This window comes from Dasypus novemcinctus, chromosome 18 (genome assembly GCF_030445035.2).
Source record: "Dasypus novemcinctus isolate mDasNov1 chromosome 18, mDasNov1.1.hap2, whole genome shotgun sequence".
Classification (NCBI taxonomy): domain Eukaryota; kingdom Metazoa; phylum Chordata; class Mammalia; order Cingulata; family Dasypodidae; genus Dasypus; species Dasypus novemcinctus.
Genome location: NC_080690.1, coordinates 71,464,043 through 71,488,765, shown reverse-complemented (window position 1 = coordinate 71,488,765; position 24,723 = coordinate 71,464,043). Strand labels below are relative to the sequence as shown.

The 24,723-nt window shown below is 62.4% G+C and overlaps 2 protein-coding genes across 3 annotated transcripts in view; one reads left to right on the top strand and one right to left on the bottom strand.

The window, feature by feature from the left end:
* The first annotated feature begins 1,428 nt into the window (after positions 1 to 1,428).
* KCNC3 (potassium voltage-gated channel subfamily C member 3) lies at positions 1,429 to 15,679 on the top strand. Its single transcript, XM_058280679.1, is given in 6 exon segments — positions 1,429 to 2,292; positions 5,578 to 6,682; positions 8,831 to 9,022; positions 9,223 to 9,242; positions 9,244 to 9,349; positions 12,845 to 15,679. Coding segments are annotated over 6 exon segments (2,424 nt in total). The 3' UTR covers positions 12,982 to 15,679.
* Positions 15,680 to 16,607: 928 nt separating this feature from the next.
* The window catches only part of MYH14 (myosin heavy chain 14), a 92,462-nt gene continuing 84,346 nt past the window's right edge, over positions 16,608 to 24,723 (bottom strand). For both annotated transcript variants that reach the window (XM_058280676.2, XM_058280677.2), the window contains 4 exons: positions 24,168 to 24,376; positions 20,077 to 20,185; positions 18,441 to 18,613; positions 16,608 to 17,507 (listed from right to left, as the gene is read on the bottom strand). In XM_058280676.2, coding sequence (XP_058136659.1) covers positions 17,354 to 17,507; positions 18,441 to 18,613; positions 20,077 to 20,185; positions 24,168 to 24,376 — 645 coding nt within the window. In that variant the 3' untranslated portion in view covers positions 16,608 to 17,353. The remainder of the gene's footprint in view (positions 17,508 to 18,440; positions 18,614 to 20,076; positions 20,186 to 24,167; positions 24,377 to 24,723) is intronic.

Here is a 24,723-nt window from a genome sequence, read left to right as displayed (position 1 = left end):
TCCCCTCGGCTGAACGCCCCTCTGCGCCCCCTCCTCCCCAGCCCTTGGTCCGCCGTCCTCTAGGCCTCGTCCTCGATTCCCATCAGCTGCAAGTTCTCTCCCGGCCTTAGTCGGGGCCCTCGCCCCTCCGTCCAGCCCGGAGGCTGTGTGCTTCCTGCAGGTCGCGCTCTCCCTCTCCAGCTCCTGCCGGGACACTTACTCTAGACCTCATTCCCCACCCTCTCTTAGCCCCGCCCCGCCCTCCTCACCTGGGTGTTTTCAAGCCCCCGCAGAGCCCGGCTGAGCCCCGCTCCTCCCTTAAGTCGCGCCCACCCACAGCCCAGGCGGGAAGTTGTCTTCCATTTGTAGGCCCCACCCACCTGCCTCGTCCCGCCCCGCTCATCCTGCCGCTTTCTCCCGACACGGTCCCGTCTAACCGAACCGAACGCGCAGCTTCCTCCAAGCCCTCCTTGAACCCGCCCCTCCCTCAGTCCTTTCCGGACGCTCTCAGGACGCCAGGCCTCGCCCGACCCCCACTTCCGGCCAAGTCTCATTCCCCGTTGCCCGCGCGTGTCCCCTTGCTGTCCAGCCTGCTCCCCTTCCTCCCAGAAGCGCTCTCCAATCGCCCCTCCCATTCCCGCCGCTGCAGCCCCGCCCCTCAAGCCCAGTCCAATCAGAACGGCTTCCATCTTCTCGGGCCCCGCCTCTCCTCAAGCTCCGCCCCGCCTCGTCTAAGAAATGTTGGGCGCCCAACCGGGTGTTCTCCACATGCCCCTCCCCGCCCGGGTGCGCCTGCCAGCGCTGTAGGTCCCTGCTGGAGGCCGCCTTGTGCACCTCCCCTTCCCTCTCAGCCAATCAGAACGGCTTCTCCCATCGTGGCCCCGCCCCCTCCGCCCACCATTGCTCATCAGGCCCCTTTAGAGAGCTTGGACTCATCCTCTCCCTCTGCCCTGCCGGCTCTTTTTTTCAGCCCCATCAGTTCCCTTTCTCCGATCTAGCTCCGCCACCTCCGTTCTCCCGGTGCTGCCAAGCTGGGCCACGTGAGCCGCCCACCCCGCCCCGCTTTCACGCCCCGCCCCGCCCTTTCTCAGAAAGGCCCAATCGGCGCGCCTCGCTGCAGCTCCGCCCCGCCCAGTCCGTCAGCTTAAGGATTCGAGCCCCGCCCCTCCCGGACTCAGCTCCGCCCCCGCCGGGTCCAATCCCTTGGGTTCCTCTCCGCGGCCCGCCCCGCCCCTCCAGCACCTCCTCTCACCCAATCACAGCCGCCTCTTCCCCCCCGCGGCTCCGCCCCGCCCCTCCAGCGCCTCCTCCCACCCAATCACAGCCGCCTCTTCCCCCCCGCGGCTCCGCCCCGCCCCTCCAGCACCGCCTCCCACCCAATCACGGCCTCCTCTCCCCCCCGCGGCCCCGCCCCCGCGGCCCCGCCCCGCCCGCCCCGCCCCCCGGCCAATGCTGAGCTCAGTCTGCGTCTCGTCCTTCCGCGGGCGCCAGGGGGCCAGCAAGCAGCAGCCCGCGCCGCCGCCGCAGCCGCCCGAGTCCCCGCCGCCGCTGCCCCCGGCGCCGCCGCAGCCTGCGCAGCCCGGCCCGGCCGCGTCCCCGGCGGGCCCCCCGGCACCCCGCGGGCCCGGGGGCCGGCGCGCCGAGCCATGCCCCGGGCTGCCGGCGGCGGCCATGGGGCGGCACGGCGGCGGCGGTGGCGACAGCGGCAAGATCGTGATCAACGTGGGCGGCGTGCGCCATGAGACGTACCGCTCGACGCTGCGCACCCTGCCGGGGACGCGGCTGGCCGGCCTGACGGAGCCCGAGGCGGCGGCGCGCTTCGACTACGACCCGGGCGCCGACGAGTTCTTCTTCGACCGGCACCCGGGCGTCTTCGCCTACGTGCTCAACTACTACCGCACGGGCAAGCTGCACTGCCCCGCCGACGTGTGCGGGCCGCTCTTCGAGGAGGAGCTCGGCTTCTGGGGCATCGACGAGACCGACGTGGAGGCCTGCTGCTGGATGACCTACCGGCAGCACCGCGACGCCGAGGAGGCGCTCGACTCCTTCGAGGCGCCCGACCCCGCGGGCGCCGCCGCCGCCGCCGCCGCCGCGGGCGCCCACGACGCGGGCCTGGACGACGAGGCGGGCGCGGGCGGCGGCGGCCTGGACGGCGCGGGCGGCGAGCTCAAGCGCCTCTGCTTCCAGGACGCGGGCGGCGGCGCCGGAGGGCCGCCAGGGGGCGCGGGCGGCGCGGGCGGCTCGTGGTGGCGCCGCTGGCAGCCCCGCGTGTGGGCGCTCTTCGAGGACCCCTACTCGTCGCGGGCCGCCAGGGTGAGCGCGCTCTCGGGACCCCTTTCCCCCTGCCCCGCCGGGCGCCCTCCCCACCCTCGGAAGTCCCTGGGCGGGTCAGGACCCCTCCTCGCAGCCCTCGGGCCCCCCATTCTCCTAGAAGTCTCCCGGACTCCTCGGCACAACCCCCCCTCTCCCGGCCACCCTCCCCCAGGGCCTCAGAAAACCTCTCCCCAACCTTCACGACCTCCCGGACTCCCCCAAACCTAGCCCGCTTCCCTCAGCTTCGCTCAGCCACTCCAGACCCTTGGAAACTTCCTTCCCAACCCAGAATTCCCTGAGATCCTCCGAACGACCCCCCACTTCCCTTCCTCTCCCCGCCCCTCAGAGTATCTCGACCGTGCGACCCCCCTCCTACGCTTTCTCTACCCCCTCCAGTTCCCTTGTAGCAACCCCCCCCCCCAGCCCCTCAATCTCAGGCTCTCGGAATATCTTCCCCAGTCTCTTTTTCCCTTCACCACCCAAAAGACCCTCTTTCCAGGTTTGAGCCTGCTGGCTAGTGTGGACAGTCCTTCCCCGCTCTTACGCCCCCAGAATCTCAGATACGCCTCTGAACCCACAAACCACTTGCTCCAACCTGGACACTTCCCACTTCCCCTCCCTTCCCTGCAAAACTGAGTCCTGGGGTGTCTTCCTCTAGGGCCCCATGTTCACGTCTCTTCCTATATCCTCTACCCCAACTTTCCCTCCAAAGCTCCAGACTCCCCGTCCCCGTCCCACCCCCCCTGCCTGTCAGATTTCTCCCTGTCTCTGGAAGACCTTTTCGCTCTAGAAGTCCCCATAGCCTCGGTCTTGGGACCCGCAACCAAGTCATCAGCCCCAAAACTTCCTTCTCAACATTGCTCCCAGTTCTTTCTTGGGATCTTTCTATCCCCCCTCCCCCGCGTGTTACAGCGCAAAGCCCAGGACTGGGTCTCTTGGTCTTTTACCCCCCGCCCCCCCCCCCAAATATGAACCAAAGAGTCCCAACCCCAGCACCCTTTACCCATTCCTTCTTTCCCTCAACTGTTTATTCCCTCAGAATATCAGCTCTTCCCCAAAGCTCCCTCCATCTCCCCCAAAAAACTTTCCTCAAACACCTGCAACTTCCCAGGCTAAGTGGCCTCCGCCCCCCCCCCCCCAACCTCCTCCTTCCTCCTAACTTCCTCCCTGTCCCAGAGACCCCGGAATGAGATTGTGTTGGATGAGAGGGGGCGGTTCCCAATGGGGGGGATTGGAAAGAGGAGGAAAAGGGGCCGTCCCGGGCCTTCCTCCGCGCTTCCTAGGGACCCGAGCCCCGGGCCGGCCCCCTCCCCCCACCGTGCCGCGTCCCGGGCCGGGAAGGACGCGGAGCCGCAGTGCCGCATTCGCGCCGGGGGGAGGGAGCGAGGGGGTGGGGGCCCCGGAGGTGCCGCACAAAGTTTGGGCCCCGGGAAGCGCTGAGTTGGCAAGATTTGGTGGGGGGTGGGGGGGACGTGGGGTGAAGGAGGTGCGGAAGGGACTTGGCCCCAGATGCCTCCTCAGGCCTGGGGCGCCCTGCCCTCCTGTGACCCCACTGAAGAGTGCGGAGGTGAGGAGGAAGCCGAAGGCGGAGTCCTCGGATGCCCAGGCCAGGGCCCGGGACGGCTGCGGCGCACTCCTTGACCGCACAAACGCCTTTTGAGTGTTCCTGGCTTACCCAGCACTTTCTAGCCTCCAAGTGACAGGGCTCAAGGGAGTGGGGAGCTGAGCCCAGTGCACAGAGGAGGGTCCGGCCTTGCCTCCCCCTCGCTCCCTGCCCCATCACCTCTCCTCTCCTTCCTACAGGGACTCCGTGTCCTCTTCCCCCTTCTAGCTTTGAGCTATCTCGGGGGAAAGGGTTAAACCCTCCCGGCGCTAGCCAGCTTCTGCAGCTGCGCGCTGCTACGGGCGCCCACCTCCCTTCTGTGCCCCGGGAAGGAAGGAGTTAAGCAAGCTCCCGGCCTGCGGCCTCCCGCCCAGGAGCGGCGGCACTGCGGCTGCGCGCTGCCGGCAGGGCTCCGGCCCGGAAGGGGTTAAGGCTGCGTCCGGCCTCTGCGGCTGCGCACTGCGGCGGGGAGCTGGCCGCGGTGCTGGCCGCCGCGCGCCCCGCCCCCCGGCCCGGCCGGCCCGCCCCCACTGCGGTGCCGCAGCCTGCGCCGCGCGGGGCTCGGAGGGGGCGGGGAGGCGCGGAGCATGCGCTCCACGGCGGCTTCTGGCCTCAAACCACTGCGGAGAAACGGAGAAGGGGGGCTGGGAGGGCCGGCGCTGGCCCCCAGTCCACCCTAAGGTCCAGGGTCCTCCTTTGGCTGGACACTGGACACCCCCTCTGCTCTGCATCCCCGCTCCCCCCAGTTCTCTGCACCCCTGATTAAAACCCTCTCACCTCTCTTTGGCCCTGACTCTGTCCGTTCCTCTCCAGAATCTTAAGCCCTGGCCCCTTGCCCTCCTGCCCACCTTAGGGCCCGGCCGTCCCCTCTGTGCTCCAGCCCTGCCCTGGCCTCTCTGTGTGTGGCCCTCCCCCTTCTTCTCCTCTTCTGGCTCCCAGACCTCCCTCTCCTCTTGAGGCCCTTAAACCCTGGTCCCTCTCCAAGGCCTTGACCTTGCCCCCACAGGCAGATGCCCCATCCCCTAATAGCAGCGCAGACCCTCTCACTGTGTCCTAGACCCTGGGCCACGCACTGTGCTGGGAGCCGAGCCCTCTGTGCACGCATCTGATGGAATCCTCACCACTAACCCGTGAAAAGCTGGCGGTTCAGAAGGCTTGACCTCCTTGCCCGAGTTAGGCAAGGGAAAAGCTGGACCAGACCCGGGCTGTACGGCTCTTACCCACCTCCTGAGCCTGCCTCCCCTCCCCTCTTCTCCCCTTACCCTCCCCTCATCTCTAAGCTGAGCCCCCAAATCTCTGAGACACCAAGGATGTTCGATCTCAGTCCCTGCTCCCCCCCCCATCTCGTATCAGAACCCTCGCACTGTGCTTGGGAGCTGGGACCCAGGGAACAGGAGGGAGTGGGAAGGGGTCAGCAGACAGCAAGGGCCAGAAAGTGCTGTTTCCAGGGAGGAAGTCCCCAAGCAGCAGCAGCCCAAGAGATGCCACCATTCCTTTCCTTCCCTGCCCTTTGGCCAGCTCTGGAGGGGAGAGGAGGGTGCAGGCGAGGGCTCTCGGGACGCCCGGAGTCCCCCAGGGTTTGGGGCTGGGAGGCTGGGAAAAGGGGCCCTGGGAGGGTTTCCTCGAGATGCCGGTGGACCAGATGCCTGGGTCACCTCTCGCCCCTCTCTCCGGCCCCGCAGTATGTTGCCTTCGCCTCGCTCTTCTTCATCCTCATCTCCATCACCACCTTCTGCCTGGAGACGCATGAGGGCTTCATCCACATCAGCAACAAGACGGTGACGCAGGCCTCGCCGATCCCCGGGGCGCCGCCCGAGAACATCACCAACGTGGAGGTGGAGACGGAGCCGTTCCTGACCTACGTGGAGGGCGTGTGCGTGGTCTGGTTCACCTTCGAGTTCCTGATGCGCATCACCTTCTGCCCGGACAAGGTGGAGTTCCTCAAGAGCAGCCTGAACATCATCGACTGCGTGGCCATCCTGCCCTTCTACCTGGAGGTGGGCCTCTCGGGCCTCAGCTCCAAGGCGGCCAAGGACGTGCTGGGCTTCCTGCGCGTGGTGCGCTTCGTGCGCATCCTGCGCATCTTCAAGCTGACGCGCCACTTCGTGGGGCTGCGCGTGCTGGGCCACACGCTGCGGGCCAGCACCAACGAGTTCCTGCTGCTCATCATCTTCCTGGCGCTGGGCGTGCTCATCTTCGCCACCATGATCTACTACGCCGAGCGCATCGGCGCCGACCCCGACGACATCCTGGGCTCCAACCACACCTACTTCAAGAACATCCCCATCGGCTTCTGGTGGGCCGTGGTCACCATGACGACGCTGGGCTACGGCGACATGTACCCCAAGACGTGGTCGGGGATGCTGGTGGGCGCGCTGTGCGCCCTGGCGGGCGTGCTCACCATCGCCATGCCCGTGCCCGTCATCGTCAACAACTTCGGCATGTACTACTCGCTGGCCATGGCCAAGCAGAAGCTGCCCAAGAAGAAGAACAAGCACATCCCGCGGCCCCCGCAGCCCGGCTCCCCCAACTACTGCAAGCCGGACCCGCCGCCGCCGCCGCCGCCCCCGCCCCCCGGCAGCGGCGGCCTCAGCCCCCCGCCGCCCATCACGCCGCCCTCCGTGGGGGTGACTGTGACCGCCGCCCACCCGCCGGGGCCCCACGCGCACCCCGGGCTGCTCAGGGGGGGGGCGGGGGGGCTGGGGATCCTGGGGCTGCCTCCCCTGCCCGCCCCCGGGGAGCCGTGCCCGCTGGCTCAGGAGGAGGTGATTGAGATCACCCGGGCAGGTGAGGACGGGGCTGAGGCCCGGGGGCGCGGGGCGCGCAGACCTGCTGGCGGAGGGGTTTCGAGGGGGGTGGCGGCGAGAGAGAGGCGGTGGTCGGTCAGAGAGGGGCGGGGACTTCGTGGGCAGGGGACAGTTTTGGGGACAGACGGACCCACAGCCAAGGGACTGGAGAGGCAGGGAACGCCCGGACAGGAGGGAGACTCAGAAAGAGGGGGGCTATGCTCAGAGAGAGGGTCTCACACGTGGACAGTCCTACGGGAATTGGGCGGAGCAGGGACAGTGACCAAGGGACGGTCGCCGCGTCTGGGTCTCCCAGAGACAGTCCTGAGGCAAAAGTCGAAAGCGGCAGAGCCCGAGGCCGAGAGCCAGGGATGAAGAGGCCAGAGGAGACGCGGGGCTTCAGCGAGAGGGAGAGAGGACGGCGACGCGGGGCAAGGCGTTCGGGTTCTAGTAACAGCGGGACCCAAAGAGCGAGGTGCCTCCAAACCAGCCAGGGGGCATGGAGACCCCAGGGCAGGAGGGCTGGAAGGCGGCTGAGGGGTCCCGGAGAGGGCAGCCACGCTGCTGGGGGAAAGAGAGGGGGGCAACTGAGCTGGCAGGGGTGCACATGCGTGTCCCTCCTGGCGAGCCTCGGCCTCAGAGCGGCCGCTGGGTGTCCGGGAGGAGGCCGCGCCCGCTGGGCCCCCCCACCGGGCCGTAAGTAGGTCAAGGAAGGGAGCCGGGCTGCCCGGCCCCCGCCGCGCTCCCTCAGCCGCTGACCCAGTTTCACACCAATTAAAAATATCTCGAGTCAGAGCCTGGGGGACCCCCTGGCCCCCTCCCGCACCTGTCACCTTTCCAACCCTTCCTGTGTGTCCTCGCAGCCCTGAGCACCCCCACAGCTGTCCCGCCAAGCTCCCGGCCCCGGCCCTGCCCTCCCCAGGGCCTCATGCTCACCTCCAGGCATGCCCTGCTTGGGCCACTTGAGCCAACCCCTGCCACCCAGCCTCTGCCTCAGCCTCTGCCACCCGACTTGTTTCTCTCACCCACATCCTCCCCTGACCATCCTCTCCAGACACCCAGCACCCAACACCTTCCCCTCAACCCACCCCTGGCCATCGCCCTACCCTGACCACCCTTCCCTGCCCCAGCGGCCCTTTGCAACACACAACACCGTTGCCCAGTGGTCCCCTCCCAAGCCCCCAGCACGCCCTCCACCTTCCCCTCCCATCACTATGCCCCTCTCTAGTCTCTACCACCCCCTCTGGTCTCCACTGCCCTCATCTCCATCACCCCCTCCGGTCTCCACCACCCTCTCATCTCCATCTCCATCACCCCCTCTGGTCTCCACCACCCTCTCATCTCCAGCACCCTCTCCAGTCTCCACCACTCTCTCATCTCCATCAACCCCTCCAGTCTCTACCACCCTCTCATCTCCATCACCCCCTGCAGTCTCCACCATCCACCACTCTCCCTATCTCCATCTCCACCCCCCTCTGGTCTCCACCGCCCTCATCTCCATCACCCCCTCCGGTCTCCACCACCCTCTCATCTCCATCTCCATCACCCCCTCCGGTCTCCACCATCCTCTCCATCTCCATCTCCATCACCCCCTACGGTCTCCACCATCCTCTCCATCTCCATCTCCATCACCCCCTCCGGTCTCCACCACCCTTTCATCTCCATCTCCATCTCCATCACCCCCTCCGGTCTCCACCATCCTCTCCATCTCCATCTCCATCACCCCCTCCGGTCTCCACCATCCTCTCCATCTCCATCTCCATCACCCCCTCCGGTCTCCACCACCCTCTCATCTCCATCTCCATCTCCATCACCCCCTCCGGTCTCCACCATTCTCTCCATCTCCATCTCCATCACCCCCTCCGGTCTCCACCATCCTCTCCATCTCCATCACCCCCTCATCTCCACACCCTCTCCATCTCCATCTCCATCACCCCCTCCGGTCTCCACCACTCTCCCCATCACCATCACCCCCTCGTCTCCACACCCTCTCCAATACCACTTTCCACTCCCTTAAATCGCCTACAGCTTTCACCCAACCTTCCCTCCACGTCTTTTCCTTGTCCCTCTCAGAGCTGATTAATGCTCTCCACGAGCCCCCACACCTAACTCTCTCTTTGTGTCTCTGTCTGACCCCCTTGGGACGCAGATCCCCGCCCCAACGGGGACCCAGCGGCAGCCGCGCTCGCCCACGAGGACTGCCCAGCCATCGACCAGCCCGCCCTGTCCCCGGAGGACAAGAGCCCCATCACGCCTGGCAGCCGGGGCCGCTACAGCCGGGACCGAGCTTGCTTCCTCCTCACCGACTACGCCCCTTCCCCGGACGGCTCCATCCGGAAAGGTGAGGCGCCCTGCAGGCCCTGGGGACCCTCCCTCCCTGCCCCGCCCTGGCTGGGAGGAGGTGGGGCTTCCCTCGCCCCCTGGCCCCACACTGCCGCCCCCCAGACCCCCAGGCCCCCCCCCACTGACCCTGCACCTCTCTATTCCATCTCCATTTCCCCCTCCCCACCCCCGACCCTCTGGCCTCTTCCCCACCCCCAGCCACCAGTGCTCCCCCACTGCCCCCCCCAGACTGGCGTAAGCCAGGGCCCCCCAGCTTCTTGCCCGACCTCAACGCCAACGCCGCGGCCTGGATATCCCCCTAATGGACGAATCCCCTCCCCCCGGGGTAAGTAGCCCCCTGATCTCCCTCTGACTCCCCCCTCCCTCCTGACTAACCCCTCTGAGAACGCGCTGTACACCCCACTGACCGAGACCCCCCACCGTGAACATCCTCCTGACCCCCAACCCCTGACACGGGTGGCCCCGTGCCCCCCTCCCCAGGACGCCGCGCCCCCCACTAACCCCAGAACTAACCCCCCCCCCGCTGCCTGACCCCTCCCCTCACGACTGACCCCCATCCTCACCCCCTCCACAGCAATCCCGCCTCCCCCATGGGCATCTTTATTCAACCAGGAAAATGGGGTGCACCTCCGGCCACCCTTCGGGGCGCAGGATGGGGTGGGAACCACTCAGCCCTCCATCCAGTCATTGGCTCGTTCGGCCCCTCCATGCCAGGTGGGCTCCCAGGCCTGGGAACTCAACAGCGCCGCCCCCAGCAGCCCTCCCCAGGAGCCCTGCGTTTTGTGGGGGAGGAGGAGCCGCCCGGGCAGGCGTGGGCTCGGGAGCGGAGGAGTGTGGGGCGGAGGTGGCTGGCAGCCAGGTGGAGGAGCGCGAGGCTGCCGGCCGCGGCAGGTGCAGGGCCAGCACAGGGCCGGCAGTGTGGCAGAGAGGGAGGAAGCAATCCCGGGGAGCAGAAGCTGAGGGTGGGGGTCTGGGTGGCAGGGGGAGAGGGGCAGCAGGCAGGTGAGAGGCAGGGGCCAGGCTGAGGGCGGGCGGGGGGACTCCATCACGGAGCCTGGGGCCAGCGGGCCAGCTCCGCCTGCAGAGGCCCATCTGGGTTGGCGTGGGGGCTGGACTGGAGGCCAGGGGGAGGGTCCTGGTGGGAGGGACAAGGCAGAGAGAGCCAGGGGTCAGGAGGGGGCCAGCTGAGGGGCCCGGGGAGGAGTGAAGGGGGAGGGAGTAGTCCGCGGCTGGGCTGGGAACTGGCCGTGTTTCCTGTAATCCTCCCCACAGCACCCTAGCCAGACCCTCGCCCACTCGTTCGGTAACGCGCTGATGACTGGGGGTGGTTTTAGGTCCTGCAGGTTTGACAGTAAGCAAAGCGAACGTCCCTGCCCCTGCCGAGCTTCTCATCGGGAGCAGGGGTCAGGGATGCTGGCAGCAGGCCAAAGCTGGCAGCCAGCTGTTTGTGAGAAAAGCCTTCGTGGGGCACAGCTGCTGTCCAGCGACAGCGGCAGAGCTGAGTGGTTGGGACTGAGACAGCTGGCCTGCAAAGCCCAAAGTATTTAGTATCTGGCCCTTACAGAAAAGGTTTGCCAGCCCCTGATTGGAGGAGGCAGAACATAAGCAAATAAACCAAAACAAAGAAGGAAAAGAAGAAGGGAAGGAGGGAGAAAGGGAAGAAGGAAAGATAGAGAAAGAAAAGGGAACAAAATAATTACTCTGGCCACTTTAGATAAAGTGACATGAAACTGAAGAGTGAGAAGGGCCAGCCAGGCAGAAGCCACAGCCCGTGCAAAGGCCCTGGGGAAAACTTGGCTTGTTGGGGGAGCAGCCAGGGGAGTGTGGCTGGAGTGTATCTGATCCATCACGCAAGACGTTTGTGGTGTCTTCCTTAGAAAGGCAGAGAATCCCTGCTCACAGCCTCAGGAGCCACAGTGGCGGGACTTGGGGAGGCCCCAGGGACGGCCTCATCGAAAGTCCCGTGTTTTACAGAAGCTCAGGGAGGGCCCCAACCGACCCCAGGCTCCACAGAGGATGGGGGGCGAGACCCCGGGTGCCAGGGCTCCCTCGTCCTGCCCGGCGCCCCTCGCCCCAGCCCGTCATCATCCCCCATCTCCTCCATTTTCATCTCCATCGCCCCTCTCCCACCCCTGCCCCCTTCGCCCCCTTCTCCCTGCTTGAACCTAGTCCCCTATTCTCCCTAAACCCAGGTTGAAATGGGCCCCCATGGGCTTGGGGGGGTGGGGAGGAGATTGGGGACGGGGGAGAGGGAGGGTTTGGACAGGGTGGGGGGCTGGGAAGGCTCTGCTTCTCTTGCCTACAATGCCAGTATCCATTCATGGGACTCAAATGATGGCTGCAGCTGATGGGGCTGGCCGGCTCCTCCCAGACCCCTGGCTCCCCCCCCCCGCCCCCCCCAGCCTCCCTGCCCTTCCCCCACCCCCAAGGCTCCCACCCACCCTGAACCTCCCTCCCCTCTTACCACCCCTTTGGCCCATTACCCTTCCTCCCTTACGGCCTGATCCCCCCATGACCCTCCCTCTATCAGTCTCCCCCCACCTCCCTCCATCCCTGACTCCCCTCCTCCAGTTGCCCGAATCCCACTTTCTCCCCAGGCCTCTCCCTCCTCCTGCCCCCCACCCCACCCCCCAGCCACCCCGGAAGCTCCTTCCATATTTGATGTCTCTGGCCGCCCCCATTTCACTGCTCCCCTTCCCCGGAAAACACCAGAGCGAAGGAAGAGATCCCGGCGTTTCTCCGTCCCCCCAACAGTGAGGCTGTGTTGGGGGGTCCCCCTGATCCTCCTCCCCCCGCCGTGACTCTGTGTATTTCTGTCCCCAGCTCTTGTCACCGCCTGAGACCTCGCGAGACCCTCGGTCCCCCCCTGCCCCTTCCCCCCAGGTTAGCAATTGGGAATGGCTGGGAGGGGGTGTCCCCAACACACGGGCTTGGAAGCCCCCAGGCCCTCTTTCCTACCCTCGAGACACCTCGTCCACATAGACTCCTGAGCCCTGCCTAGAAAAGCCAGAGAACTGCCCCCAAATCTCCGTGTCCCCCACCCCGGGGCATCCCCAGGCCCCCCATTCCACGCACACTGCTCTCAGTGTGTCAGAGCCCCAAGACTTCTTGGGCTCTTCCAAGATACCCCCTAGAACCTTCCGAGCCTGCTCCCTCTCCCTGTCCATGCTCAGAACGACCCCCAAGGCATGGCCACCTCTGGCTCCCACTCAGACCCCCTGCTGACTCCCCCACTGTCCCTGCAGCCCGGTGGGCCCCGTGCCCACCCGGAGCACCCCCCAAGCGCTGCCCGCGGCTGCTCCCCCACATGCCTCCCCCCCAGCCCCCCAGCACCAGAGCTTCATGCCCTGCTGCCCATCATTCTGCCTTGCTGCCCCCCACCTTCCTGCCTCAGATGAGGGGGCCGGGGCTGCGGGGGGCGGGGCGGGCTGCGGGGGGCGGGGCGGGCGGGCCTGCGGGCGCGGCCTCCTAACCCGAGTCTCTCCCCCCTCCCCGTGTCTGAACCTTCTCGTCGATGCTGACTGACTCTGATTTGTCCACCTCTCTCTCCATCTCCTCGCTCCGCCTCTGCCCGTCTCTGTCGCGCCCTGTCTTTGTACGTGTGTCCTGCCTCCCCGTCGTCCTTTCTGTCACTGCTCCCCCCACGCCCCTGCCGACCGTCTTGCCGCCTCTTGTGTGTCTGTCCACCCCTCCATCTCTCTGTCTCTCCTGTGTATCTCTGGCCATATTTCTGTCTCTCTCTGTCCGGGGGTCTCTGTTTCTCGGACCCTGCCCCCCACTCCATGCTTCCTCCCTGTTTCTGCTCCCCCCTCCCCCCCAGGTTACGAGAAATCCCGCAGCCTGAGCAGCATCGCGGGCCTGAGCGGGGTGTCCCTGCGCCTCGCGCCCCTGGCCACGCCCCCCGGCTCTCCCCGGGCCGCCCGCCGCGCTCCCCCGACCCTGCCCTCCATCCTCTAGCGCTCCCCTCCCCCCTGTGGGGGGACTCGGGGGTGACAGGGAAGAAGGTCTAAGGCGCTGGGGGGGAGGGGGGAAAGGGTTTTTTTTTTTTTTAATCAAAAAGTCATTAATATGCAACCGAGACGATGACGCCAGCAGACACCCCCGGGCCCCTCACCTCCCACCCGGGCCCCTAGGATGGAGGGGGAGGGGCCAAAGCCCATCCCCCCCAACTCTCCCACCCCCCCAAATAAAGCCTTCTCAGGTCTCCATGAGCCATAGGACACTCCCTCCCATCAGCTCGTGTAAATAAGTCCAAATCCACGCCAGTTACCTTTGGGGCGCCCCCCTCCCCCGCATGCCTCCCGCAACCGGACCCCGCCTCCCCCCCTCACCACAGCAATAAGCCCCCAGGGACTGCATGCCCGGCCGCGGAGGGAAGGGGCTCGGGGCTGGCCTGTAAGCCGCCCCCTCCACCGCAGGGGGCAACCCCTCACGTGCGGATTAACCGCCGAGAGCCGAACAAAAGCCACGTGTGTGGGGGGAGTCGCCCAAGAGGCCCAGGGCAGGGGCCGTGCTCGGAGGGCGGCGGCGGGCGCTGGGTGGGCTGCCTGCCTCCGGGAGGCGCTCTGGCGGGCTTCGCCCCTCCCCCACCCCCACGCCCCCGGGTCTGCCTGCTCCTGACCTTGCTGCATGGACTCAAGCCTCCCATCCCAGAATTCCCGGGATGGTGGGGCCCAGGCCCACACGAGCCCCCAGGCTCCCAGGACCTGAGAGCTGCACCCGGAATTCTTGAGACTTGGCCCTGGCACTTGCCCCCCCTCCCCCCCTGCAGCCCCACAGATGCGCCCCGACCCCACCCAACGCCCTGGACTGCCCCCCGCCGCCTCTCAGACCACCGGGACCTGGCCCGGCTCTTTAGCTTGTTTCAGCCTTCGGGATGCCCCAAATCCTTCCCACAACTCGGACATTTCCTGGACACCCCCAAATCCTCAGGCCTGGCCCCCGCACGGACACCCCCCATCCCTAACATCAGACGCACCCAGCTCAGGTGCCCCGACGCTAGAATCGCCAGCACGGGCTGAGGCTGCGTGCGCTTCCAGGGAGGCCGCCCTCGCCCCCCGCGCGCAGCCCGGCCCCCAGGGCCCCTCCTGCGGGGGCCGGGAAGGCGCCCTCTGCGTGGGCACCAGTGCTGCCCAGAGGCTGGCAGGCGTCCCCACCCGGGGGGGAGCCGAGGCTGGAGGCAGGACAAGGGCAAGCACTCGGCCATCCTGTCCTGGTGTGCGTGTTTCGCACTCTATGTCAGCGCCCAGGCCGGGTGTCGCTGCTCGGGCGACGACAGCGTTTATTTCAGTTGAACGTGTTTCCATTGCAAGTAGCCCGCAAAGGGGCACAGCGCCGTGCCCCGAGGAGGGGCTCCCGAGTACCCAGGCTGGGGGAGCGGCGCCGCCCAGCCCGGTGGGGGCCCGCCCTTCCCGCAGGCACCCTGGCGCGGGGGCTGGGGGGGGGGGTGCGTTTCTCAGCTCCATCCTGGCTGCAGGATGCGCTACCTCCCCCCAGGCCACCCCGGTCCCAGAACCCTTAGAGGACCCCGTCTTCGGAGCTGGGGGACACGGAATTAGTGCCCTCCCCCTGTTCCCAGGGCCTCAGGAGTCCCCCGCCCCCAGGGTTGGGGGGACACTGAGCACGATTCTTGATGCAACGATTCCTATGCAAGGGGCATTTTGACCCCCCATCCCTCCCTCGGCCCCCAGCCCTGGTGAATCTGGGGTTCGGGGTGGGGCGGGTTCGGGTGGGGGCGGGGTAAAGGGCTAGGGGCACCAGTCACCAGGGTAGGGGGGTGGGGGACTGATTATATTGCCAAAGGGTTCGCCTTCAAAAGCCCCCAGGTTCCCTTGCCCCTCTGGAAGCCGAAGGGGGCGGGGAAAGGGGGTGAGGGTCTTTTTCAAAGGGTATTGACCTTTTCCCAATGTCTCCCCGCTACTCGCCCACTCCCCACACGGACCCAGCTTTTTAGTTACGCTTTGAAAAATAACCACGATCACTCTAAACCTCTCCAAACGGTGATTCTCGCTACCACCGCCCTCTTCATCCCCCAAGTCAACCGTGTGGGATTCGGGAAGGGAGGGAGAGAGCTGAAGGGACAACCTCCGAGTTCCGCTCCCCTTTTCCCCCCGGCCGCCAGGGTGCCTGCAACTACACGCATGCGCTGCATGACGCGCCCCCCCCCCACTCCACGCATGCCATGCCCCCTCCTGCGCTCCGGGAACGGACGGACGCGGGGCAGGGGCGGGCCGAGTGGGGAGGAATGGACGAGGGGGGGGTCTCCCCGAGCTCAGCGGCTCCCCCCTCCCAACCCACACACAGCAATAAGTTTCTCTCCCTCAAATGTGGGCGGGGCGGGCCTGTCGTCGTGGGGGGGTGGCAAGGGGGCGCTCTCAGGGATGGGAGTGGGGATCCGGAGTCAGCGTGGGGAGGGGAGGTCTGCAAATCGTCCAACTGGTGCTAATGGCGGGTCTTCTCAGCCCACCCCCGGGGCGGGGGAGAGGGGCCGGCGCGGCCCCGCCCCCAAGCCTCCCCCACGCCCACCCTGGGTGCATGAACCACCCCGTGCAGAAGCTGCCGCATGTCACGCCCTCCCCAAAGAAAAAGTGTCATGCCCCCTTCCCACCCACCCTCTCACTCCCCACCAACATTAAAGTTTCCTTTTCATTTAGAAGGTGTCGCTGTCTCTGCAAGTTTCCTGATGGGGTTGGAGATCCAGGGGTGGGCAGAGAGCGTGTGTGTGGTGTGTGTGTGTGTGTGTGGTGTGTGTGTGTGTGTGTGTCAGGGCTGTGGCCTTCACTGGGTCAGGCATCCCCTTGGGTGGGCAGAGAGCGTGTGTGTGTGTGTGTGTGTGTGTGTGTGTGTGTCAGGGCTGTGGCCTTCATTGGGTCAGGCATCCCCTTGATTACTGGGTCTGCCTTGTTATGTGGGTGCACAGGCGCCTGCCTCAGTTTCCCTGATAGTAAAAGAGTGATTCCATACCCCTAAATGTGGATCAAGACTGAGGGGGCCTGGGGTGTGTGAGTCCCCCGTGAGCCCGGAGGCAGAGGGCCCCCCACTCTGTATAGCCAACTCTGAAGCCAGACTGCATGGGTTTGAATTCTGACTCCGCGTCTTGGGCAGGTCACGCACCCTCTCCGGGCTTGCCCACCACTCGGGAAGAGTGACCTTGGGGAAGGAACGGGGTGAGCTTTTCTCGCGGTGCCGGGCGCTGTCCCGGGTGCTGGGAAGCCGCCAGTCCCGAGGCGGACCCGGCACTGCCCGGCTCGTGGTGCTGCAGACAGCGTGCTCGCCCCGTGCGCCCCGAGCTCCCCCCCCCCCCCGCCCCCCGCCCGCCCCAGCCATTATTTTGCAAACACGCGTCAGTCGGAGCGCAGCGCTGCCTCTGCTACTCATTGGCTGGGAGGCTCGAAGCAGGGCACATCGCCACACTGAGCCTCAGTTTCCTCATTCATAAAATGGACGATGTGAGGGTAACAAGCCTGGGACGCAGGAGCTCCTCCTGCGCAGCTCTGATTAGAGCCCGCAGCAGCAAGGCCCCGCCCGCCAACCACCCTCCCGCTAGACACTCCCCTGCAAGCATGAACGGCCCGACCACACAGTCCAGTTGGGGCCTGGAGTTTATTTCTGCCAGAGTCTGGGGTATGGGAGGGCAAGGAAGACGCCCCCCGCCCCCACCCCCACCCCACCCCCGCCCCAGTTCCCACAGGAGACTCCAAATCTTGAACACACAAGAGCAACCAGAACCAGGAGGGTAGGGAAGTGGGGGCAGGGTGTGGGGGTCCCCTGATCCCACATCTCTCTGCAGGGGTCAAAGGACAGTGGAGGCCCAGGACCCGGGCTGCTGACACCCAGGAGTTGAGGGACAGCAGCAGAAGTGGAGGAGGCAGAGAGACACGAGAGGCAGACAGGCAGACCCAGAAAGACCCGGAGACTGGGAGGCCCCGGAGAGGGGGGCGAGTGGGCCTTGAGAGGGCGGAGACCAAGAGAGAGGGGGCGGGGCCCACGGGGGGGGCGGAGGCGGGGGAAGTGGGGAGGGCCCCATGCCCCTTCCTGACAGAGCTGATCAACCACAAAGGTGGGCACCAGAGCTCGCCCACCACAGACCACACCCAAGTTCCGCAGAAGCGAGAGCCCCAGTTCTTGCCTCCCAGCCCTGCCCGCTACTCTGTTTGGGGGTGGGCTAGTGGGAGGTCTCAGGAGGCCCGGGGTGGGGGTGGTAAGTGCTGCAGTGCCAGGGAGGGACACCATTTCCAAAGTGCAAGAAGCTAGAAGGTGGGGTTCCTGGGACAGGCACCTGTGGGGGCCAAGGAGGGAGGGGTCCTGTCCTTGTTAGGTACTGCGGGGGTCACTGGGGCGGGGCCAGGGGCACCCCATCAGGCTCCTGGGGTGGCGGCCCAGACCCCGGCTCTGCCTCCTGGGCCTCCTCGTCTGAGACCACACCCTCCTCCAGCCGGAAGACCTGCCGCACCGTGCGGGTGGTGAACGTGAGGGGTGCGCGCCTGTGGGGGGGGGCCGGCAGAGGCGGAGCCAGGAGGCAGGGAGGAGGAGGAGGTGGGGGGAGGGGGAGAGACGGGCAGGAAAGGAGAGCGGAGGGAGGAGGAGACGAGAGACAGAAGAGGAGAGAGGGAGAGACGAGGAGATGGAAGGAGGGGGGACAGAGAGGAGGGACGGGGGGATGGAAGGACAGGGGACAGAGAGGAGGGACGGGGAGATGGAAGGACGGGGGACAGAGAGGAGGGATGGGGGAGATGAAAGGGCAAGGGGACAGAGAGGAGGGATGGGGAGATGGAAGGAGAGGGACAGAGAGGAGGGACGGGGGAGATGGAAGGACGGGGGGACAGAGAGGAGGGGCAGGGGAGATGGAAGGACGGGGGACAGAGAGGAGGGATGGGGGAGATGAAAGGGCAAGGGGACAGAGAGGAGGGATGGGGAGATGGAAGGAGAGGGACAGAGAGGAGGGACGGGGGAGATGGAAGGATGGGGGGACAGAGAGGAGGGGCAGGGGAGATGGAAGGACGGGGACAGAGAGAAGGGACAGGGAGATGGAAGGATGGGGACAGAGAGGAGGGATGGGGGAGATGGAAGGACGGGGGGACAGAGAGGAGGGACAGGGGAGATGAAAGGACAGGGAGACAGAGAGGAGGGACAGGGGGAGATGGAAGGATGGGGGACAGAAAAAAACAGGATATGTACAGAGATGGGGGCACAAAGAAGAAAAAAGTGGTGTAGAGAGAAGACAGAGAAAAATGGGGGTGGGAAGAAAGAGAAAAGTTACCTTGACTTGGGCTCCCCTGGACCCAGCACCACCCCCACTCCCCTCTGCACCCCATCTCCTCCCTTCTGCTGCCTTTAAAAGGCCTTGGCCTCTGGATCCCTGGGGTCTATGGAGTGAGGGTGCTGCCCGCCCGTGAGGGGTGCGTGGGTGGCCGTACCGGAGCCGGTTCCTCAGCGTGGTCACCTCACGGTTCATGGACTCGGCAGATTCGGTGACTTCCTCCAGCTCCCGCTGCAGCCTCCGGCGGCCTGCCTGAGCCCGGGAAGCTTCCTCCTCTGCCTCCTCCAGCTGCCGCTTCAGCTGCTTCACGCGAAGGTTCCCTTTCTCCAGCTCAGAGGGGGAGGAGGAAGGAACAGGGGGTCTGGGTCATGAACCCTGCCCTGAAACCCCTGCCTCCAGTCCAACCCCGACATGGCCTGAGGGGGTTTCTGCACCCAGCACTGACCCAGCCCCTTCCCAGGCCCTCAACCTGGCATTCCAGGTCCTGCAGTCTCACCTTGGGCCATTTCTCTTCTCATAAACCCACTGCCCTGACCAACGTCCCTGAGAGACCCCTCAGTCCTGTCCTCTCTCTCTGGGGAGGTAACACGCATGACCTGGCTCCCACCAGCCCTCTGACCTCAGTTCATAGAGGCACTCGACAGTCCCGCCCTGTTCTTCTCTCAGCCACACTGGTCTGCTTATTTGCACTAAACTCACAAGCTTATTTTCTGACTCCAGGACCTCTGCCCTTGCTGTTCCCTCTGTCTAGCTCTTTCTCACCCTTCATGTCTCAGCTTGAAAGCCTTCTCAGAAAGGTCTTCTTGGCCCCTCTTATCTAAAGAGGATTCCCCAATTCTCGACACCTTCCTTTCCCTTTCCTCACCTTGATTTTCTTCATAGCCCTTATCACAATCTCTAATTATAGATTTTTTTTTTTTTTTTTAGTGGAGGTTACAGGCTTGTTTATTTCCCTATGTTGTAAACTTGAGCTCCAAGTGGGTACCTCTTCCACTGTATTTACAGCTGCATCCCCACAGTCAGGCACGTAGTGGGTGTTAATCATTGTGGGATGAATAGCGAATATGTAACTATTCACACTAGGGTGAGCTTTTAAGGGCACGGGGTCTCTATCTGGAGTCTAGACTCAGTCCTGGGATCTGATCAAGACTATCACCTACCAACTGTGTGACTTTTGAGCAAATTACATCTCCTAGAGTTTCATTTTCTTCACCTGTGAAATGGGTTTGGTGAGAGAACTGACCCATGCAGTGCATGCATAATGCATATGTATTTTCATTTTTTAAGTAGTTAGCACAGTACTTGGGGCACAGTAATTGCTCAACAATTAAAAGAGCACAGACTCTTGATCTAGAGGGCTTGGGTTTGAATCCTGACTTCATCTCTTACTAGTTAGATAATTTTAAGCAAGTTACTTCAGCTCTCCATGCCTTGGGTTTCCTAACTAAATAAGAGGTAAAATAATATACCCCATAGGGTGGCAATAAGGAGTAAATGGCCTACATTCCTATAGCACAGCACACAGTAAGCATTTGGTAAACACCATCTGTTGCTACTTTAGCCCTGGTCTAGCCTCTGGGTGCGTCTAACCTCTTCACTCCCCTTGGCTGCCTCAGTTCCCTACCAGGACCGTCCCTAGATTCCAGAATTTCTACATTGAAAAGTCACTGACTCCAATCTGCTGCTGAGGCTCTGAGTTCCATGATGGCGACTGTGTTTGGTGCTAGTCCAGTACCCGCTTGCTGCCTCCAGAGGTAGTCTGCAGCCCATTCCCGCCGGTGTCAGATGTTTACCTGATCCCGGAGCTGGTCCGCCACTCTCCGCTCTTCCTCCACCTGGAGGACCACTTCCTTGAGCCGTTTCTCGGCTCTGCGTACCAGCTTGCCTGAGAGGATGCGCTCCCTGAAGAGAGGGGTGAGGGAAGGATCAGGAGAGGCACTCACTTGGCGTTCTGTCCAGTGGTCTTGTCCAGTGGCTGTCCTGCTCTTGGACTGGCCTCAGCCCTCTCTCACCCCAAGCGGCTCCCGCAGCCCACTCAGGCCAGACACACACCCAGACTCCTTGGCTTTTTGCCTGCTGTTTCCTAAAGTTCTTTCCTTAGGATCAGGTCCCAGTTTTTTTTGTTTTAAACATTTATTTATTTCCCCTTTTCCCCATTGTCTGCTCTCTCTGTCCATTTGCTGTGTATTCTTCCGCATCTGCTTGCATTGTCAGGTGGCACTGGGAAACTGCATCTCTTTTTTTTTTTTTTTTTTTAATTCATTTTTTTAAAATATTACATTCAAAAAATATGAGGTCCCATTCAACCCCACCGCCCCCACCCCACCACTCCCCCCACAGCAACTCTCTCTCCCATCATCATAACACATCCATTGCATTTGGTAAGTATATCTCTGGGAATCGCTACACCTCATTTGCATCTCTTTTTTCTTGTGTCATCTTGTTGTGTCAGCTCTCTGTATGTGTGGTGCCACTCCTGGGCGGGCTGCACTTTTTTCACACAGGGCAGCTCTCCTTGCAGGGTGCACTCCTTGAGCATGGGGCACCCCTACATGGGTGCGCCCCTGTGTGGCACGGCACTCCTTGCACATGGCAGCATTGCATGTGGGCCAGCTTTCCACATGGGTCAGGAGGCCCTGGGTATTAAATCCTGGACCCTCCATATGGTAGGTGGATGCTCTATCATTTGACCCATGTCTGCTTCCCAGATCCCAGTTTTTTTATGTCCCACCAGCTCCCTCATACTCCTTAGATTCCCAATGAACCCAGCATGTTTGCCCAGTCTATTTCTCCATGTTGGGGAACTACCTCACCATCTGCCCCATCATCAGGCCACACCACTGGATGCCATCCTTGCGCCCTCTCTTCCTCAACCCTGGCCTATCTGAACCCAAACCCTATCCCATCTGCCCCATGAACTCTACCCTGTCCCTTCCTCTCTGTTCCCACAGTCCCAGCCCCAGCTCAGGCCTCAAGCTCTCCAGCCTCTTCTATGGCCTCCCAGCTTCCAGTCTTTCCTCTCTAGTCCGTTTGCAACTTGGCCCCAGAGGGTCTTTCCACACCTAGAGCAGACCCTGCCCCTCCCCAGCCACAGCCCTCCTGTGGCTCCCAACACCCCCAAGACAGAGTTTCTCAGCCTGGCATTCAAAGTCCTGTGTGGTCTGAGCCTCACTCCCCTCTCCTGCCTCCCACCTCCTTTTCTGGGTCTCAGATCACAAATTGGTCACATTCCCCCAAATGCCCTGATGTCTCCCACGCCTGGCCCGGGCTGCTGCTGTGCCTGGAACTCCACATGCTGGTCACCTCCTCATTCTTGTCAGGCCCAGATCAAATACTTCCTACTTCAGGAAACCTTCCCCAACCACCCAACTCAGGCTGATTCAGCTTCTCCTTCACCCACGTTCCTACAGCCCTGCTAGGCCACAGGGCCTTCCCTTTGCTGCCAATTTCTGGGTCTGGAAAGAGGGATGTGCAGAGACCCAGTGACAAAGCTAATTCCAGAGTCTGGCTCGGATGGGGAATCCCACAGACCATGAGCTCCACGGGGCAGGGACCAGGTCTGAATTCTTCATCCTCCTGCTACCACCCAGCACGTGGCCAAGCAGGCAGTAGCCTTTCACTACATAGGTATGGAATGAAGAAATGCAAAAGGGAGCCTTATGTACCTTTTTAACCAAAACACTTCTGCCAGGTGATGCCACAAATCCTGAATTATGAGCCCGGCACCCCAGGCACTCAGACACTCATCTCTGCCAGTTTTCCTATAGAGATGATTGCTCCTCCCAAACAAGCTTATATGACATCAACTATGCATATGCATGTAGTCCAGCAGCTACACATGGGAATTGTCAATGAAGGGAACGGTTATTATTTCAATTATTCTTATTATTGGACAGTATTAAGCACAAGTAAAATCTATTGTATTGGAAGAGCAATGTGGCATTTTGGTATTTGCTCTCTCCCTTTTTTTGGCTTTCCTGTCCAGGGACTCCAATTATCCATGTGTCAGATCTTCTTTGCCTATCTTCGGTATTTGCTGTTTTCTTGTCAATTAGGTTTAGTAATAACGATTATGTTTTTTTAGCTTAGGGGTTCCCGACTGAAACTTCTGGAAGGGGGTGCTCCAACTAGAGATGGGGGTACTGCTGGTGTTTAGTGGGAAAGGAGCCAGGGAGGCAGAGTGTCCTGAAATGACTGGCCCCACTGGGGAAGAACTGCTCTACCCCAAATGGCAGTGTCTGCGAGCCAGTGTATTGGCAAAGACAGGACACGAGATGTCAGTAGATTCAGAAAGTCTTGTAGAAAAACAGACCAAATGGAGAGGAGAATGTAGAGGAGGCAGCATCTACATTAAATGAAGGGAACCAGGATCTTGACTGGATTCATCCCAGTAGAGCAGAGAAGTCAGTGCTGAACCAGAGGCAATGCTGCCAGGTGCCCTGGCTACAGGCCCCACCACAGGATAAAAGGCACATCCCCAGAGTCAACATGGGCAGAGCCACAGCATCCAGCTACCACTCAGAGCATTATTCACAGACCAGGAGCACTGGCTGGCATCACCTGGATGCTTGTAGAAATAGATTCCTGGGTCCTACTTCCAACCAACCGAATAGAATCTGCATTTTAACAGATCCCTGGGTGATTTCAATGCACTAGCTAATGCCACTTTTGGAGAAGGTCCAGGGAGGAGCTTAGGAGGGATCTGGGCCTGGGCAAAGGGTAGACTCATGTAAATAAAAATATATGTTCTGAGCCCTTGAACTAGAGAACTTCCTAGGGACTGCAGATCTACTCTACTCATTTTTTCCAGGTATTGGTGGTTATCTTTTGATTTCTGGATGGCAGGCCTGCTATAGCCCAACTCTGACCAATGAGTCATGAAAGGAAGAATAGCAGAGTAAAGCCTGCTAGGAAAAGCCCTTTCCTGATAGAAAGGGGAAGAAATTCTCTCAGCCCCGCACTGTTCCTGCTTCCTGGCTTTAAACAGGGAAATTTGTGGGTGTGGTACTTTGGAGCAGGTGCAGACACTTTGTGCCCATTAGGAAAAGACTGAAGAAACCTCACAGATGCTGACCCAGAATGCTGTCATGTTTCAGGGGCTCAGCTCTAGACTTTTCATCACATGAGAAAAAGAAATTCCTTTCATCGTAGACTGATGGCCAAAGTGGTTCCAATTCTCAGCACTTCCCAAAGTCATACCCTTTGGAAGGTGACACTGCAGCTGCTCCCATCCAGATGTGGAATATCTTTTTCTCTTCCCTTGAGCTTGGACTGGGCACATGACTTGCTTTGGTTAAGTGGACCAAACAGGCAGAAATAACATTGTGCCAGTTCTGAGTCTAGGCCTCAAAAAGCCTTTAGCACTTGCACTCCCTCTTGGAACCCTGACTCTGCCATGTGACCAATTCTGAGCCAGCCTGCTGGAGGGTGAGAGGCCACATGGAGCAGGGACAAGTGAGTTTAGTTGTTCCAGGAAAAGGCCTTAAACACGTGAAAGCCCAGCAAAGATCAGCAAAGCCAACTAGCTAACCCTCAGTCGATCAAAGACACATGAGTGAACCCCACCAAAGAGACCTGCAAAATCTATAAGCCAGTCCAAATGCGCAGAGCCAACAACAACAGAAAAATTGGTTGTTTTAAGCCACTGAGTTGAAGAGTGGTTTGTTACGTTTGCTACAGTTAACGAACACATTATTGTTGAACTCATACTCTTCGTTACTTGCAGCCCAAAGCATCCTAAATGATACAGGAGGCCAACACACATGAATATTATGATGCCTTTGGAATGTTTCTAATCCAGGTGTTTACAACACAGCTCCCCTTCCCCCTAATGGGCCAGAACGTGGGGGTCACCCCCTGCCCTCTGCCTTCCTCTCCCACTCACCTGCTCTCCTGCTCCAGCTGCTCCTCGGCCTGGGCCAGCTTTGACTCCAGGCCTGCGATAGTCATCTTCTGGCGGGCCCGGGCCCCCGCGTCCTCCTCGCCCAGGCGCCCCCGCAGCTCCTGGATTTGCCGCTCCAGTTGCTGCCGCCCACTCTCGGCCTTGGCTGAGAAACTGCGCTCGGCCGACAACTCGGTGGTCAGCGACTCCACCTGCAGCGAGAGGGAAGGGCAGGATGTCACGGCAGAGTCCAGGAGGCTGGAGGGCAGCCAGCCCAGTGCCTCCTCGGACTGGGTCCTGGCACGGAGCCAGATCTGTGCTCAAACCCAGCCTGGGGGGCTGCCGCCTCGGGGGCCAGCCGATCGGCCAGCCCCCGGTTTTCACCTTTCAGAGACGCTTTTGCTATTTCGGTGTACCCACAAGGCTCTCAGCAGCTTGTTTGACTGCTACAGATTCCACCTCTAACTGTGAACGAGGCTATTCCATGAGCGATCACACTTCTGCTTTCAACAGCATCACCTGGGGAGCTTGTGAGGGGACAAAATAGACTTCGGGGTCC